The sequence below is a fragment of the Carettochelys insculpta genome, chromosome 1, assembly GCF_033958435.1.
Source record: "Carettochelys insculpta isolate YL-2023 chromosome 1, ASM3395843v1, whole genome shotgun sequence".
Taxonomy (NCBI): domain Eukaryota; kingdom Metazoa; phylum Chordata; order Testudines; family Carettochelyidae; genus Carettochelys; species Carettochelys insculpta.
Window position 1 is genome coordinate 141,882,282 of NC_134137.1, and position 17,229 is coordinate 141,899,510.

General features: G+C 45.6%; 1 protein-coding gene across 2 annotated transcripts in view; it reads left to right on the forward strand.

Annotated features, from left to right (window-relative positions):
- STS (steroid sulfatase) overlaps positions 1-17,229 on the forward strand; it is a 195,619-nt gene that overhangs the window by 135,402 nt on the left and 42,988 nt on the right. For both annotated transcript variants that reach the window (XM_074992559.1, XM_074992568.1), the window contains exon 9: positions 145-266. In XM_074992559.1, coding sequence (XP_074848660.1) covers positions 145-266 — 122 coding nt within the window. The remainder of the gene's footprint in view (positions 1-144; positions 267-17,229) is intronic.

The following is a 17,229-nucleotide window of genomic DNA, read 5'->3' on the forward strand; positions in this document are numbered from 1 at the left end:
AAAAAAAACTAGCTCTAACACTTCAGCCCTCATGATGGAATGGCGCTTCTACTGTCTATTAAGAAATGGAAATGCAGTTAGTTTCTTCTCAGCCAGCCAAGGCTTGGGTTATTCTCCCTGACTTTGAAATGCTTTCTTATTCAGAATTATTGATGGACGTGATCTGATGCCCTTGCTTCAAGGGAAAATTCTCCAATCCGAGCATGAATTTCTCTTCCATTACTGCAATGCATATTTAAATGCAGTGCGCTGGCATCCAGGAAACAGTAAGTAAACTTGCCTGTTCACATTTTAAATATTTCATATAATTTTTATTGCAACTTGAAAAGTATCAGAAAAAAGCCTCAGGCTATGGTTACAAATAAATTGCTTAAAGTATTGAATTTTTTCTTTATCATTTTATACTTTTCTCCTTTTTTATCCAGAAAACACACCTGTCTATGCAGCCAATTTATTATTTGACATTAATGTGTTGCTGCAGAAGAAAGTTGTACATCAACCCACTGCTGAGACCTATAGTGACTACAAAGATTTTCTAAATTTTTATTTGTTTAGAACAGACTTTCTGTTATATGATTTTACAGTTGAGTCAGGACCTGATAATACTTTTTTTAAATAAAATTTACAGCTAATAGGAATGTTAGAATGAATAGCTTAGTAGGTATTATGCTAACTTGACAATTTTTTGCTATTGAAGACAGCACATATAAAAGCACCACTGGGACAAAGTCACAAATCCCAAGAGAATTATTACGCTTTCCATGCTTTTATGAGCACTGTAATTGTGCTTCAAAGGAACTAAACATTGCTCACTGATCTTTTTTTTTATTATTATTTTTATCAGCTAAGTTTTCATGGTGATAGCTGCCATACTAACTTCAACATGTTGCCCTTCCTATAAAAATCCTTTTGCTGAAGGAGTCACTCACTAATTTAGGTGACAGTCTGTAGTACTTGTCCCAGGTCAGTTCACACCCAGGATGTCAAATTATAAAAAGGATTCAGAATAGTGACATGACAAAAACATTTTGCATTAGGCATTGCCATGTCAGTTTCAGAGGTTTTCAGCAGGTTTGTTAGCCTGTCAAAGAGGGGGATTTAAACCTCAGCTAATTTGGAGGTTTGATATGAATAACCATACTATATACTTCTGGAGGTTTGCCCAAAGTGTTTATGATCATCTTGTACTGAATACAGGGATGAAAATCCTGCAGAATGACAGGACTAATGCAATTAATAACAGATTGTGAGTTGCTATGCACATAAGTAAGGCTTTGAGAGAGAAATGTGTGAACTGTTACATTGGAGGAACAGTATATGATCAAGAAGCTAAAGGGTATTGTAATGCACAATCAAGCAACATAAAGATGTGAGTATACCATTAGTTACAACACTTCTTACTGGGCAGGGTATAACTAAATGGCCCCAAATGGAGCAGGGGATGCAGTGTGTTTCTCAGAATTCCCAGAGATACAGAGGTTCTTTGTGAGATGCTGTATTCAATATATGAGACCCTTTACAATATTGCTGATATCAATATTATAAAATTGCAGTGAATCATACGAGATAGGTCATGTGAGCCATCTGTGAAAATGTTAGAAGTTGCCAAGACTGATAATCTTCTTTAGATGTTTGTATCATCTCTGTATTATAAGTTGTAGCTATATAGGGTGTTTCTCTGTTTCCAAACTTGTGCAGTGCTTCTGGGTCAGGGGTCTGCAACTTGCAGCTCTGGAGCTGCATGCAGTTCTTTAAAGACTTCCTTGTGGCTCGTGATGCTATAATTGCAAGGTAAAACAGAAACAAAACAAAAAAAAACCCTCCTGATTATTTTCAGTCAACAGTGAATGCCTAAAAGCTAAAAAACATCAACTCCTATCTAAATAGCAAACAATATAGCTATGTCTACACTGGGACGCTACATCGAAATAAGCTATTTCGATGAGTAGCGTCCACACATACTCCAGAGCTGGTGCCGTCGACGTTCAACATCAACGTTGAACAGCACTACATCAAAATAGGCGCCGCAGGAGAGTGTCTACACACAAAAGCAGCCCAAATAGAAATAAGGGTGCCAGAAAAGCTGCAGACAGGGTCACAGGGTAGACTAGCACTTCTGTGGCAACAGCAAGCCGCTCCCTCAAAGGGCCCCTCCCAGACACACTCAGCCTGCAAATCACGCAGTCTGCAGAGCCACAAGCATGCACACCCCGTGTAAGTAGCATGGACCTCCAGCAGCAGCAGCAGCCAGAGGCCCACACACCCGCCACTGGAGCAGTGGCCGACCTGCTCAGTGCCATGGAGGAGGCAGCTCAGCATCTTCTATTCAAGGAAGATGAGCCGTCCTCCGGGGATGAAGAAGCAGCCCCAGACCATGTTGCCCTCCCAGCCTCCCCCCACCGGACACGCCGCCGGCTATGGAGGTACCCCACTAGCACAGACTGGTGGAGTGGCTGGTGCTTGGCGAGTGGGACAGCAATCGCTGGCTCTGGAATTTCAGGACGAGCAGACAGACGTTCCTCGAGCTCTGCCAGTGGCTCACCCCTGCCTTACGGCACCAGGACACCCCCGTGCGACATGCCCTCACCGTTGAGAAACGGGTCGGCATTGCTGTCTGGAAGCTGGCCACTCCAGACAGCTACCGATCCGTAGAACAGCAGTTCGGTGTGGGCAAGGCCACCATCGGGGTTGTCGTCATGGAGGTAAGGGGACCCCAGGGGGAGGGGGAGCTCGGGGGGGAGCCCTGCGGGGAGGGGGAGCCCGCGGAGAGGGCCAGAAACACCCTGCACACCCCTCATGTGTGCTCTCTTGTCCTTTCCCTGCAGGTGGTCCACGCAATCAACACCCTAATCCTCCACAGGCTTGGGCGGCTTGGGGACCCGGCTGCAGCCATCGCAGGGTTTGCCAGCCTAGGCTTCCCTAATTGCTTCAGGGCTCTGGATGGGACCCATATCCCCACCTGTGCCCCGGAGCACAGTGGAGGACGCTTCCTGAATAGGAAGGGCTACCATTCCATGGTCCTCCAGGCCTTGGTGGACAGCCGAGGCCCTTTCTTAGACATTTATGTTGGCTGTCCTGGCAGTACCCACGACGCCCGGGTGTTTAGGAACTCGGGCCTGTGCCACCGGCTGGAGGCGGGGACCTACATCCCCCAGCGGGAGATCCCTCTGGGGGACACACCGTGCCCCTCTGTCTAGTCGCAGATGTGGCGTACCCCCTCCGGCCCTGGCTCATGCGGCCCTACACGGGCCACGTCAATGCCACCCAGAAGCGGTTCAACACCTACTTGAACCATGCACGCCAGGTGGTCAAGCAGACTTTTGGCTGCCTCAGAGGGTGCTGGAGGTGTCTCCTCACCCGCCTGGACGCAGGGCTGCCCAACATCCCCCAGGTTGTGGGCGCGTGCTGCACACTCCACAACCTGGTGGAGAGCAAGGGAGAGGCACTTGTCCAGGGCTGGGCTGTGGAGGCTGTGCCAGGGCCTACGCCCAGCCACCCGCTGCCCCCAGTTGCCAGGTCAACCCTGAGGGGATCCGTGTCCGGGAGGCCCTGCGGGCCCATTTTGAGCAGGCTGCGGGGTGAACGCTGCCAGGGCCAGCTGCTGGTAAGCCACCCACCGCCCCTCCCCACAACCCTACCTGCCCCCACGCCCACACCACTGAGCACCAGAGAGCACACACACACACATTTCTTTTTTGTAAATAAACCAAAACCTTGTTGAAATCAAACAATGAACTCTTGCATTAATGGGGGAACTATGTACATGGGGGGGGACAGCTACGAAAGGGGGGTGGGACAAGTCAACTATTTACAATTAATGGGGGAGAATATGTACAAAGGGCAGGGCCTGGGGGGCTCAGTCCTTGGCCTCCTTCGCCCCGACTGTCCTGCGTCTGGCATGGGGGGGCGAGACTCACGTGTGGGCCAGAGGCCCCATCGAGGCTGGGTGGGGGCCAGGAGAATCGCCAGATATGGCCGGGCTGGTTCCTGAGGCCCACAGTCCCCCTCTGTGGCAGGCGCCAGCACAGCTGGCAGAGGGCGGCTGAGAGGGACGGCAGGCAGAGCAGTGGGGGGAGCCATCTGGTCTGCGATCCACTTGAAGGTCCACATGAAGGCCCCCCAAGCCTCCTGGCGCCAGGCTAGTGCTCGTTCCTGCAGGTGGAGCCGCTGCTCCTCCACGTGCAGGCGGCACTCCGAGACCTCCACCTGACACCAGAGGGTGGCGAGGAGCTGGGGGTCAGCGGACACCCGGGGATGGCTCCGCCACTGTCGGGGTCATGCTGGGGCCGGTCCCTGCTCCGCTGCTGGGCTGGCCTGCTGTGATGGACCCGGTGGGCTGTCCGGCATGACGGACACAGCGCCTGTGCTCTCAGGGCCCTCAGATGGTGTGGCTGCAGAACAGACGGGCGAGGAACAGAGACAGCCGTTAGTCTGGGCCCTGACCCATGGCCCATGTCCCCCCACCCCTCTGCTGCTGGTTCCCCATTCCCTGTCCCCCAGAGATGCCAATGATGGGTGTGGTATCCCCCCTGGGGGGACCCTCTGGTTCTGCTCCCCCCCATCCCCAGGGATGGGTCATGGCACTGTCCTGGGGGGCAGGGGCTGATGGACTCTTCTGAGGGACATGTCACTGCTGTCGTCAGGGCCGTGATCAGCTGGGTGTGTGGAGGGCCCTGGCCTTACGTCGATTTCAACTTCGAAATAGCGATCAGCACATATAAACAATGGTTGATGGTGGGGTGTAGATCAACTTATGCCTCGATTACAACATGCAAGAGATACATTTCCTGGACACTACAGTACTAATCAAGGATGGCCTGATCAGTACCACGCTGTACCGAAAACCTACTGATCACTATACTTATCTACACCCTTCTAGTTTCCATCCTGCACATGTGACTAGATCCATTGTTTACAGTCAAGCTCTTAGGTACAATCGCATTTGCTCTGATCCAACTGACAGAGACCAAAAACTACGAGAACTTTACCAAATATTCATAAACCTGAATTACCCACCAGGAGAAGTAAAAAAAAAAAAAACAAATTGACAGGGCCAGATGAATACCCAGAGACCAGCTACTCGAAGATCAACCCAAAAAAGCCAAGAACAGAACACCACTGGTCATCACCTACAGCCCCCAACTCAGACTACTGCAACGAATTATTAAAGACCTACAACCTATCCTTAATCAGGATGCCACACTCCAGAAGGCCCTGGGTGACATGCCTGTTCTCTCCTACAGACAACCTCCCAACCTCATGAGGATCCTCACTAACAGCCACAGTCTATACCCCAGGAATACCAGTCCTGGAACCTTTCCCTGCAACAAAGCCCGCTGCCAGCTTTGTCCACATATCTTCTCTGGAAATACCATCACTGGACCTAACCAGGTTACTCACAGAATCACGGGCACTTTCTCATGCTCCTCTACTAACATCATACATGCCATCATGTGCCAACAATGCCCAGATGCTTTGTATATTGGACAGACTTCTAACTCCCTTAGACAAAGGGTTGATGGGCACAAAACAGATATCAAAACACTCCAGGTCCACAAACCAGTTAGTCAACATTTTAATGGAATGGGCCATTCTGTCAATGACCTAACAGTATGTGTGTTACTGAAAAGGAATTATCGCACCATTTTGGAAAGAGAAACGGCCAAGCTGGCTTTTATATTCAAATTCGGCGCATTAACACATGGTTTACATCGTGATGGGAACTTTCTGAGTCATTATAGGGGCTCGTCTGCATACTTGGCTCAATCTAATTCTTGACCTTCCCCCCACCCCTCCACTCTCTGATTTGCTCACCTTGATTATCTTTTTCTGATTTGTCCTCCTTGCTTACTGTTTTTGGTTCTCTGTGCCTTAAATATTGAGTCTGTTCTGGTCTGGCTATGGTCTGAAGAAGTGGGTCTGTCCCACGAAAGCTCACCTAATAAACCATTTTGCTAGTCTTTAAAGTGCTACTTGACTGTTTTTTGTTTTGATAGTGTATAGACTAGCACGGCTTCCTCTTTGTTACTAAGATAAAATAGTCTCTCTTGATCCTGGAGTTCAGGGACTGCACTTTTTCTTAGCACTCAGATGTGACAAACAAAAGCGGCAAGAAGTCTGTTTTCACCCTCCCTCCATGCTTCATAGCAAAACAAGGCCAGGCAGAGTCTGACCATAAAGTTTGCTCAATGTCATTTTTGTACTGAAGTGAAGTAGTTGCCTGACAGTCACTCAGTGTTTCATTCTGGGAGCACAAGCAAGTGATTGGTAAACATTCTTCTTCTCTCCCTTTTTGTGTCAGGCTCTCTGGAGAATGCTCAGTTGTCACTTCTACCACTCTTTCCTAATCCCAGCAATTCACAAATGCCTTTTCTGTGACAAAAATAGAAGAGCACACATAAAGATCTTTGCTCAAGCTAGTAAAATGTCCTTCAAGTTGCTTATATCACTCCAGCATTTTACTGCTGTGTAGAACTAGACTCTGTATACTCCTCTAGGTTGTTTCTCTCAGATGCAACTGATGTAATCAGCCTGGCTACAGACACTCACAGGGCACTATCTGGTATCTTCCTCACTTCTCACCTCTCTGTGGCAGTTCTGTGACATTGTAAGAAGTACCTGATATATTCAAAATACAGTATATTACTAATTAATTAGTTATTGCACTTTAATCTCTCCCAACTGTTCTTGTTGGCATTTTAACCAGTGGTTTCATATGCAATTCTGAATTTTATTATTATCATTTATGATAAGCAGGGTCCAGACAGTCACCCCAAAAAGAAGCAGTTGAATCAAATGATTGTACACAATATTATTGTGTGATAAAAACTGACAATGTGGTAATCATACTGTTTGATGCATGTACAGGTGGTGTGTAAAGAGATATACACTTCTACTGAAAAAATGTTCTTAAAATATGTTGTGGAGGCAGATTTGATAAAACAGTTTTTACTAAGCAAAGGAACGTTGTTATGACTCTGTCTCCATTGTAAATGGAACAAGGTGATTCCAGATAATTATGTAGAAGTCACTGGAGGAATGGGAAGTCAACAGCTGGTAGGAAGGACTTTAGCTGTGGAGACACTTCAAAAGAATACATTCCCAAGGGTTACTGGACTATAAAAAAAGGAAAGAAAATTAGTTAATGGGCATCCTTAAAAAGCCTAGAAACCTATAAAATGCTGTCCTACAATAGTCAGCTTTGACCTTCTTTCACAGTGGCCTGCATATGGGCACAAACCCAAACCTGCATAACAAAAATGAAGTGTAGATGTAACACTGACAGACCTGGTACCTTACAGGCTAAAGCCACAAGCTGCTACCTCATGAGCTGAAACTGGCCTTTAGCTAAGGCTGTAGAGCAGACTTCACTCTCACTTCACAATACTTCCCACAGCTGAGGAAGCACAGCCCGAGCTTCAAACGCCTTTCAGAAATAATTCCCCACTTCACATGCCAACAGACCTGGGTTGCCAGCAGATAGGATTGATCCTGGGACTTTAGGTGGCTAAAGCAATGAGTCTCTACCACATGAGCTAAAAGCTGACTTCCTCTTACCTCAGACTGTAGAGCAGACATGAGTCTTCCATTTCAATAGTCTCATTGCCTCTGGGTTACCTATGCAAGTATCAAAGTATTCTTTTCTTTCTTGTCTTTGTATTTTATTTACTGTTCAGAAAATGCACTACAGCCTCGTCAACTCTTCAGAGTCAGTAATGCCTACTCCTGCTAGGAATGGCATTTGGCCAAAAGCAAGCACTTCCACCAGCATTTGTTCAAGAGCAAAATTTTGTAATGCTTGCCCACTCAAGGTTCCAAAATGCTAGCTGCAAAATATCTCATGTATGCACTCAACACACACACACACACACACACACACATATGCCTGACTAATGTATTTAAAGAGTTGCAAGTCCCATATGACTGTGTATAGTGCCTGCACACCAGAATGCCACTGGTCAAGTTTTATTTGAACAGGATTTCCAAGAAAAGAACAGCCAGTTTCTTTTTCTGTTAATAAAGGGATGCTCAGAGAACTAATGCTAATATAGAAGAGCCCTGAGTTAATCTCCACTGCCTTCCCTTTAGCTATCTGGAGCTGTGAAGGATGCTTGAATTACTGCAGATCTATGTTTTACCATATGGAGGGAGACACATAGTACCTATCTGGACAAAGGGAAAATAAAGATACGTCATTAGACCTTTTCCTTAACTAAACTAAATCCATTGCTACAAAAGACTTAATATTTAAAACTGTAGCAGTTTTCACGCTGTCACCCAAATGGATATTTTGGATATATGTCTCATCAAGTCCTAGATGGTTAACCAGCTTGATCTACGAATAATACAGAGGATAGTCAGAGAACCTTTCTATACAAGAGCTCCATACTTTGATGGATGATCTTCCCCTCAGTGTATTTCACCAGGACAAAGTTATTCTGAATCGCTTTACAGCCCCGCTTCTGAGGTCCACCTAAACTAAGATATTTGTCTCTGTGTTTTCATTTTAAAACTCCTTTGTCAGACAACAGAACCTCAGTTCCTAGATCGAGTGTTACTATTCAATTTTGCTATTTTTCATGAAGGTTCTTATACTCAGGCCACTATGCTGGTACCAGCATGCCTTTTACTAGTGTGTCACATGATTTGACTAGCATCTGCCAAGTGTGGTTCTCTACTTTTTTCCTGTCTTCCTCCCAGGGAAAAAAATAGGGTTTATTTGTATTCTTCAATTTTTTTTAAATTATCATTTGTTTATTTAGGAAAGACTAAGACAACTGGAAGTCACTTAGAATGTTTTGTAGCCTTTGGGAGCCAGTCAAAGGAAATGTCATTTTCACTCAGTGCCTGGCAAGACAGATCAAATTATTCAATGAGACATATTATGCTTTAACTGGAAATCTGACAGTCTCTTTACTGGGGTTATGGTGGCATCAGGGGCTTGCCTCCATTAGGATTCCATCATAGAAAACTGCTACCAGCTGCTCTAGGGCTGCTACCAGTTCCACTCACACATTTATACAGCACCTTTATCATCATGTCATACATGTGTGATGCTCATTGGTGGTCAGAGAGGGAGTTTGGCCGTCCTTGTTTAATTAGAACTCCTGAGCCTACCTTCTTGGGCCTTGTAATGGTAAACAGACTCTGACAAATGTGAATATGCACAAGAAATTGTGCTTTCCAGTAACTGTGGTCACTGAGAGCATTGACATGTTCACACTAATTGCTGACCATATGTAATTCTCTCTAGAATACTGAGGTTTAATGGAAGGAACTTACATGGTTCGGGGTGGGAAAATTCATGACCCATTATCAGCTTGTCTCTGAATGTTCAGAACCACGAAGACATGCTTGTATGATTCCCAAGGGCTTTTGTAGAAGACCCCTGTAGCTCAGTGAGTCTGGGGGGCTGTATAAATATTCTAAAGCAAGACCTTTAAAAAATTCTTATTCCTGATATTTAACCTGTCTTTTTGCCTAATTAGATGTCATCTTCAATGCTCAGAATTTTAAATCATTAAACATTTACACTTTAAAAGAGCATAATCAATGACAATGTAGCTTCCATTTTTAGAGACTAAACCATCCAAGATTTTGCATAATGTTCTGGCCACAATGTTCATCAGAATATGCCTTGGCCTAATTTAATTTGATCAAATACTATTGTTCTGATGAACCTAAGAGACTGTTACTTCTGAACTGTGGATAGCTCTTTATTGTTAATCTTACAATTTACATAAAAGAATTCTGTAAAAAATTCCAAGAGCTGCTTCACTGGCATAAGAATTAGTGTGACTAAAAATGCATTGTGATGACAATATGATTATAAGGACAAAAAGTATGTCTGTGCCCACACTGTTACAGGCTGCAAACTCAGAGGTCAGTTCTCTTCTCATTGTAGCCATGATTCCATTAATATAAGTGGTAAATACGCTGTGCGGGAAATACCTGTGTGTCTTACAAACAGTCTGGAATACAACACAGCACATTACATATTATAAAGGAATAACAATCCTAATACTCTTTTAACACTATAAGTAAAGATTTATTGATAAATATTGAGATGATTGCAATAGCAATAGTTCAGCTTTTCTGTTATAAATCATGGTTCTAGTGCTACAAAGGAAACTGCTATTTTTATACAGTGAAGAGGAAAGAGGTAAACAATAGCTTCATTTTTTTATTTAGTAGAAATGTTTACTGACTTATCTAGGATGAACTAGAGCAACTCCTTCTTTTTTTTTTTTTTTAACTAGAAAATAAAGTAATACTCAAGATGGAGGAGAAGAATCTACTAATTTCAGTACTGCATTGCCTCTAGTGCTGAGACAGAGTAAAGGAAAAATGCCCCAAGTTAAAGAGGAGTCTTCCTTGTCCTTACCAGTGTATTTTTGCGGCTGGTACTTGCTGGTACTGAGTACCAGCACCTTGACAGCCCCAGTGGTGGAATTCCCTCGCCAGATGGTGTGGGAACCCCACCAGCAGCCCCAGCCAGGGAAACCCAAGGGGATAGGGAGCTGGCTGAGTACTAGCTTCTCTTTTTTACAGAAAAAAATCACGGGTCATTACAAATAATAAGTAGTTCTGCTAGGTGTGAGCAAGCGGTACTCTAGCACCTTAAAGATTAACAAATTTATTCGGACAGAAGATTTTGTGGGTAAGAACAGTGGATTTTCTGAGACCTCATGTTAAAAATAGTGATGATTTTTCAGCTGTCAAACAGAATCTTTAAAAAAAGAAAGAAAATAAACTTGTTGATGTTTTATTGAACTATTTTTTAAAGTCCATGGAAAAAGTTTGGCCAAAATCTGTTCTCAGCTACCCAGCTGCTGTTTAAAATCAGCAGAGATAAGTACATAAGACTGGGCATACTACTTTTGACCCAGACTCCATTTAACCCAGTAATTGGCAATATATCTTCCTCTCTAACTCAGTTCTCCTAAAATATTTTTGGGTTAATCTTGTAAAATCTTGTCAAAATGTAGTATCAGACATCCACAGAACAAATAAGCAATTGTTTTCTTTCAAATGAAGAGGAAAAGCGAATTGAAATATCTACTGAGACCTTCCAAATAGTTTTTCCCACAACTTCTTGTAGAAGAAATAATATTGGTCAATGTTCTTCTTCCTTTTTGGTGAATGAGTGCTATTGCAGCTTTATATACGTGAAAAGTCAAATGTATTTCTATACATTATTTTAGAACTAAAGCTTTTTTTTTAAAATTGGAGATACACATCTCCTAGAACTGGAAGGGACCTCTAGAGTTCATCTAGTCCAGTCTCCTGCCCTCCTGGCAGGACCAAGCACCATCCCTGTTATCTATTTGTCCCAATCCCTAAATAGCGTCCACAAGGATTGAACGCACAGCCCTGGGTTTAGCAGGCCAATGCTCAAACCACTTGAGGTTTGCCTTGTATTTTTTTTTTGCTTGCTTTGTTGAATGCTTTTTTTATATCAATATTGTTTACATTTTCTTACATGAACAAATGAAACAGGGTAGGTCTACACAGCAAAGTTATTTTGAAATAATTTTGAAATATCAGTTGGCTTATTTTGAAACTAGTAAACCTAATTCTATGCAGGATACTGTATTTTTGAAATAAGCCCTAGTGTGTCCAATGTCTCTATTTTGAAATAGGCTCTATGGCCGTTTCTACACATGGCACTTTTTCCAAAAGTGGCATGCTGTTAAACAGCCCGAAAAATGCTAATGAGGCACTGATGTAAATTTCCAGTGCCTCGTTAGCATACAGTCATATTATTTGGAGTCCGGAAGAAGCTCTTCCGGACTCCAAAACAGCATGTTGAGGCGTGGCCCCTGGGGGATCTCCCAGAAGGAAATGCTCCTTCCTGAAGCCCCTTCTTCCTGAAAATTTTGCATCTAGGGGGCACTTCACCCCAGGCACCTAGTTCAGCACCACAAACCACAGTGCTGGGGACTCAAATCAGAATACCCGAACTCCCTGCACTGATGGGTGTGGAGAGTACAATGCCCTCGTCCTCTCCAGATGACGCATTGGCTGGGTCCTCTGCATCCCTGGTAATGGAGTATGAAAGAGCATACTGCCAGTTATTGAGAAAGGTGGCTCAGGGTCTGGGGGTACAGGCAGAAGAGGTTAGAGACTAAATAGACCCGGTTACAAACATTCTTTCAGCATTGGAACCTACCAGAGTGGCACCACCCATTATAAAGACAGTTGCCAACAGGGCAAAGACAGTGTGGCATACTCCAGCCTCAGCTTTACCCACGGCTAGAAAGAGCGAACGCCGGTATTTCGTCCCAGCCCAGGACAATGAACATTTGTTCACCCACCCTCCCCTTGATTTCCTGGTCATAAGATGCTGTGAACAACAGGGAGAGATGGGGGTCCAAGGCCCCTCCCCTAAAAACAGAGGGGCACATGCTTAGACCTGTATGGCAGGAGAGTTTATTGCACAGGTGGCCTTCAGTTGAGAATTGCTAACCAGCACGCCATGGTTAGCAGATTTGCTTCTGCTTATTATATGGCCGGCTCCATGGACCACTTTGCTGAGCTACTCCCACCAGAGACCAAGTCAGACTTTACAGCCCTGGTAGAAGAGCAGAGACTCATATCTAGAGCAGCACTGCAGGCTGCACTAGATGCAGCACATGCAGCCACCAGGGTCATAGCCTCCAGTATAGCCATGAGGAGGGGAGCACGGCTACAGGTCTGAAGACTCCACTATGAGGTGCAGCAATCCATACAGGACCTTCCCTTTGAGGGGCCCTCCTTTTCAGAAAAGACTGACAAGAGGCTTCATAGCATGAAGGACTCAAGGGCCACCCTACACTCGCTGGGTCTACATACACCGGCGACCCAGAGGAGACACTTTACCCTGACACCCTAGTTCAGACAATTCCCACAACACTGGGATGGTAACAGGAGAAGGGGCCTCCATAATAGGAGACATCAGGGCTCCTAAACACAGAACCAGAGCCACCAAAACCCCCCACTGGGGTCTAAACATCAGTTTTGATGGGACGGTTGGGAACGACACTGGCCACCCCCTCAGTTCTAGCTCAGCATTTATTTTCATCCCACCTATCCCCCTTCTACCATGCATGATTCAGCATAACGTTGGACAAGTGGGTCCTCCGCACGGTAGAAAAGGAATATGCTATCCAATTTTCTTCTTACCCACCTTCCCACTCCCCCTCCCTGTCCCTTTTCAGGGACCCCTCTTATGAGACTTTTTTAGGCAGGATGTAAAGTCCCTCCTACGAAAGGAGGCTATAGAGGAAGTTCCCCAAGAATTCCAGGGCAGGAGTTTTATTCCCGTTACATCCTAATTCCAAAAGCAAAAAGGGGATTATGGCTAATCTTGGACCTGCGAAACCTGAACAAATTCATGAAAAAGATAACATTTCATGTGATATCCCTGGGCATAATTATCCCACTGCTGGAACGAGGGGACTGGTTTGCTGCTCTCGACTTACAGGACACGTATTTTCACATAGCAATCTATCCACCTCACAGGAAGTTCCTCCAGTTTGTGCTAGGGAAGGACAATTACCAGTTCACAGTCCTTCTATTTGTCCTCTCCTCGGCCCCAAGAGTCTTTACCAAACGTATGTCAGTAGTGGCAGCCTTCCTATGCACAGGGGGTGCACCTCTTCCCGTACCTGGATGACTAGCTGATCCAAGGTTGGTCTCAGCGACAGGTAGCGCAACATGCAGTTGATACAACAGACATTCAACATACTTGGAGTTTGTGGCCGCCTGACTAGATGCAGAGCAAGCCAGGGCCTCCCTGCTGCAGAGCAGCGTCCAAGCCATGGTGTCTTGCATCCAAGAACTAATCAGGTTCCCAACCACAATGGCCAGGAGATACCTCCGACTGTTGGGCCACACGGCAGCATGCACAGTCGTAGTCCAGCATGCCGTGTTGTGAATGCACCCCTTCTAGCTGTGGCTTGCATCAGTATACAGCTCTGTCAGGGATAATACAGACAAGTTAGTGACAGTCCCCCCACGAGTGTTAACAGCATTACACTAGTGGCTAGAGGCCTGGTCGGTCTGCATGGGAGTGCCCTTCAGTCCCCCACAACCCTCCCTCTCCCTAGTCACAGATGCCTCGGACCTGAGCTGGGGAGCACACTTGGGGAACCGCCAGACCCCAGCCCTGTGGAGGAAGAGCAGTGCTCAGCTCCACATAAATGTGCGGGAGCTCAGAGTGGTTCAGCTGGCATGTGAAGTGTTTCAGAGCGACCTGAAGGGGCAGTGTGTCACAGTCAGCACAGACAATACTACAGCAATGTACTATGTAAACAAACAAGGGGATGCAAGCTCATCGCCCCTGTGTCTCGAGGCCCTCACGCTCTAGGACTTGTGCATCCAGTACCAGATTCTCCTGAGAGCATTCTACCTACCAGGGACTCACAACTCCTTAGCAGACCCTCTCAGCAGGTCCTTCAGGGACCATGTGTGATCATTACACACAGAAGTACTGAATTCAATTTTCCAGCATTGGGGATGTCCCCAGGTAGACCTCTTCACCACCCATCTGAAAACAAAATGCCAGATGTTCTGCTCTTACCAGAACCGGAGCCCAGGCTCTTGGGCAGATGCTTTCAGCATTTGTTGGTCAGGACCTCTGCTCTATACCTTCCCTCCAGTACCTCTCATCCACTGAACACTGTTAAAAATTTGGTCAGACCGAGCATCGGTTATCCTGGTGGCCCCAGCTTGGGCTTGACAACACTGGAGCTCAGGTCCCTTGTGGTGGACCCACTTTATACGGTGTTCCACAAACATAAGGTCAGGCTGAGACCCCACCCAGCATTTCTGCCTAGGGTGGTCTCCCCCTTCCACATTAACCAAGACATCACCTTACCAGTGTTTTATCTGAAGCCCCATGCCTCCCCTAGCGAGCAGAGCTTACACACTTTGGATGTCTTGAGGGCACTGGCCTTCTATATGGACAGGAGCAAACCCTTCCAGAAGTCACAACAGTTGTTTTTTGCAGTGCCGGACAGGCTCAAGGGGCACTCAGTCTCCTCTCAGTGGATCTCCTCCTGGATAGTGGCCTGTTTCAGAAAGTGCAACAAACTGGCGGGGGTTCCCCCTCCCCCAATCATCGCTCACTCCACCAGGGCACAGGCGTCCTCTGCGGCTTACTTGGGCAGGGTTCCTATCCAGGACATCTGCAGGGCAGCCACTTGGTCTTCCATTCACACATTTTCAGCACATTATGCATTAACACAGCATGCACGGGAAGACACTGCAGTGGGCAGGGCTGTCCTGCACTCCTTCCGGGTCTCCGACCCCACCTCGTAGGCATTACCTTACACTCACCCAAACAGGAATGCACATGAGCAATCACTCAAAGAAGAGAAGACAGTTGCCTGTTCTGTAACTGGTGTTCCAGATGTGTTGCTCATGGCCATTCCAAAACCCTCCCGCCTTCCCCACTGTTGGAGCAGCCGGCAAGAAGGAACTGAGTGGGGGTGGGTTGGGCAGTGCATATATGGGCGGCTATACGGGCGCCATTCCAGGGGGAGCCGCACTGACCCTAGGACTACTGGCTAGGGCAAAAAGCTTCCGGCAACTGGGCATGCGCCAGCACACACCCAAATTGGAATGGACGTGAGCAACACATCTCGAAGAACACCACTTACAGAACAGGTAACTGTCTTTTCATGCACCTACCCTCCTAAGAGATATTTAGGATTCTCCTGAGGCAACATTGATGATATTGCTTAAGTGCCTTCAAACGACACTTGTATGTTGTTCAGGTTTCACATTCATGTAGTAGTCCTGGAATAAACACTGTGAGGTATACAGGGAATAATAAGAATACCCTGGCAGTTGTAGTAAAATTGATTTAAGAACCTCCCAGTGAAGGAGCATGGTGAATGTTCCTAGAAAATGACATTCTCTTCCTCAGCTCTCCTTGTGAACATACTACTTTACTTTTCCCTCATATAAAAATTGCAGCCGTAACTAATCCATCTCTTGAATCCAAGGCATCCTAACCTAGATTATCACAGTTCTTAGGGAATAGGAAAAGGTTGACAGATTTGAATGATCATATAAAAGAAAAGACATTTTAAAGAGGCTAATTTAGTACCATTTAAACGTCAGCTAATTTAGTACCATTTAAACGTCAGCTGTCAGGTATTTTACCATATATTTGTGATAGTTAAAGAGTCTTGAGGGTTCTGACCTGTAGAATTTATATCCATGGCTTAAACAGAAAAAGGGTATAACTAGCACAGCTTTCCCTTTTTAAATAAACCATCTGTTTGGAAGGTGGGCAGGAGACACAAGGAAAGTACATGTTAATAAATATAAAAAGTCAACAAAAATTATGTTTCAACCTTCAAAAGTTGATGTCTGCTCACAAAATAAGTTTAAAAAAATGGGTTGATATATCTTTAAAAATCTCCAGAGCAGGGCACTTCCAAAAATAGCTTCAGTTCAGTGCTGGTTTGAGCCTGCAGCATCCTGCATATTCAGAACATAACTCTGATTCGTTCACGTTTAAAACTGGATTTAAATGACATATACTGTTATAGGCAGTTGCTTCAGGGAAGGAGTTACTTCATATCCTTGTTTCCTAGTGTATTCAGTGTGCCTGACCACCTGGTTCCTCTTTCTCCCACAAAGTGCTTGTTTCCCAAAAACATTCACAATTAATGTGATTGCCTGGAGTTGGCTAACGTAGCATTACTTTATTGAGAATACTGTTGCGGAGGAAGGGGTGCCATAAAAGAATCAGAATGAAAAGAGCGTGTGGAAACTAAGGCATCTAATCAGTGTTATAGACTCAGAGTCAGAATGACCAGAAGAGTTGCAGAACAGGATACTCTGCTGCATGTACTGGCCATAACAGACATGCACGTAGCTAGTGAAGGAAAATAACCATCCTCTTCCTCCTGACAACAGAAGGTAGATAGATTCATTGGGAAGCCCCTTTTGCTTTTATCACAAGCAGCTGGTTTTTTTCTTCCTCTGTGCCTGACTGTGCAGGCAGGTACCTCCCCTCCCCCCGACACCCTTCTTAAATCTTGGGGTTGGTTGACTCTAGAAGAGAGATTCAACCTAACACATGCAACTCGAGCTTCGAGACTTACATAACTAGAGTCAAAGTACCATGGGTCAGATTTCCAGCAAAGCCCTACTTCGGGGGGGAAGTGGGGGGTTGATGGGACAAACTCTCTTGTCAACTTCCCTTACTCCTTCCAACAGTACTGTGCTCGA